The 2086-nt window shown below is 46.4% G+C and overlaps 1 protein-coding gene across 1 annotated transcript; it reads left to right on the top strand.

Annotated features, from left to right (window-relative positions):
• Window positions 1-1983, top strand: O0I10_013278 (uncharacterized protein; the record flags this gene model as incomplete). The annotated part of the gene is made up of 1 exon (XM_058493074.1): window positions 1-1983. A coding segment is annotated over one exon (1983 nt), but the record flags the coding sequence as incomplete, so codon positions are not given.
• Window positions 1984-2086: the final 103 nt, after the last annotated feature.

The raw sequence follows: 2086 nt of genomic DNA, 5'->3' as shown, positions 1-2086 counted from the left end.
TTGTGTCAAACTCGGTTCGATCAATTGAAAGAGCTTCTTACCAAAGTCCCAACGCTAGGTCATCCAGATCTTCGTTATCCTTTTGCGGTCGCTACTGATGCCTCTGATGTGGGTATTGGTGCTGCCTTGTTCCAAGTCATTGACGGCAAAAAGCGTTACATTGCGTTTATGGCTCGTTCGCTCAATAAGCATCAACGTCGCTACAACATCTTCAAACGTGAGTTACTCGCTGTTGTCTTTGCCTTGCAAAAGTTCCACAAATACCTTTGGGGCTCCAAATTCCAATTGTTCACCGATCACCAAGCTTTGGTATACTTGCACTCCCAAAAGCTTGCCAACGATATGATGGCTCGTTGGATGGCTACTCTCATTGATTACAATTTTGAAGTTGTACACATCCCTGGTGCCGATAACACCCTACCTGATCATATGTCACGCCTTTATCCAGAAGGTCCAAGGCTGGAGGGGGGTAATTTGGATATCATCGGCACAATCCCAGGCGTCACACAACAATCACCAATGGGAAAACAGCTTGATAAAAAGAAGAAACATGCTATCAGACGTACGCTTAGATCTCAATCAAAAAACCAAAAGCATGGAGTTGCCAATGCACCCGATACCAAACAACCAACTCCATTAACAGGTCTACTTACACAGGACTATATCCCTGACATGTGGACACCACCACCTAATGAACGCCAAAAGATCCTTGATGAGCACCATCTCCTTGGCCATTATGGTGCGGATGCAATCGTTGCTGCTATTCGTAGTAATGGGATGAATTGGACATCAATGCGCCAACAGGCTCTGGATACAGTCCGCCGATGTTTCAATTGCCAGATGTTCAACGTATCACGTTCTGGTTTCCATCCTCTGAAATCAATAGAAGCAAAGCGTCCTGGTGACCATTGGGCTATCGATACTGCCGGTCCTTTACCAACCACAAGCCGAGGCTACAACTTTGTACTCGTTATGGTTGACATCTGTACACGCTTTTGTATATTAAGACCATTACCTTGGAAAGATGCAGGACATGTCGCTGAGCAGCTAACCGGAGTCTTCTGTGAATTCGGGTTTCCACAGATATTGCAATCAGACAACGGCACCGAGTTTGTAAATGAAATCGTGCAAAATCTTGCTGAGACTTGCGGTATTGATCACCGCCTCATCACACCCTATCATCCTCGCGCCAATGGTGCAGCTGAGGCATGGGTCAAGAAGACCAAAGAAACTGTCAGCAAACGTTTGGATGGTATACGTGGTGCATGGGACTTTTTCTTACCAAGCACACAGCTTGCATTGAATAACAAAGTACCCAAACGTACCAAAGTGAGTCCTTTCGTCGCTATGTTCGGTCGTCGTCTCAACGCGTTCAAGGACTACCGTAGTGATGATGGACCATTGGCCGACTTGAATGTTGAGGACCTCATTGAAAGAATCGAGCACATGGAGAACGTTCTCTTCCCCACCATTAGGAAAAGAGCTGAGCAGTACAGCAACCTGATGAAAGAGAAGTTCAACATGAAGCACAAACTCGTCGAGTTTCCCACCGGAAGCCACGTAATGCTGCGTGACAGGCTTAACAAAGCTACCTTCAAGCGCAAATATGCAGGCCCATTTCAGGTCATTCGTGTAACCAAAGGCGGCTCTTACATCCTTCTTGATGAGGATTCGGGAAAAGAAGTACCACACCGCTTTGCACCATGGGACCTTAAACCTGCTTCATTAGATGAGCTTGAAGCCGACCCAACCGAACGAGAAGAACATTTTGTGGTTGAAAGGATCATCGACTACAAGGGTACCAACCCCAACAATCTTGAATACCTCGTTCGCTGGAAAGGTTATCCTCCTTCTGAAGACTCATGGATTCCACCCCAAAACTTTGATGACCTTTATCTCGTCGAACAGTTTTGGAAAGACCGTGATCCACCACAATTCCTTCACCACAGGGAGACCAAACGTCGGAGAAAACACCATGCATAAATAACGCATGACCCTGCGCTAGTATACCACCCAAGTGCCAACCTGGAGGGGGGTGATGTTGTATTCAGGCTATCCATCATACCCAATAAAGATCCAACATGTG

Source organism: Lichtheimia ornata (genome assembly GCF_029851405.1).
Source record: "Lichtheimia ornata isolate CBS 291.66 chromosome Unknown scaffold00391, whole genome shotgun sequence".
NCBI lineage: Eukaryota > Fungi > Mucoromycota > Mucoromycetes > Mucorales > Lichtheimiaceae > Lichtheimia > Lichtheimia ornata.
Note: the sequence above shows the minus strand (reverse complement) of the source record. Positions and strands in the feature narration are given on the sequence as shown.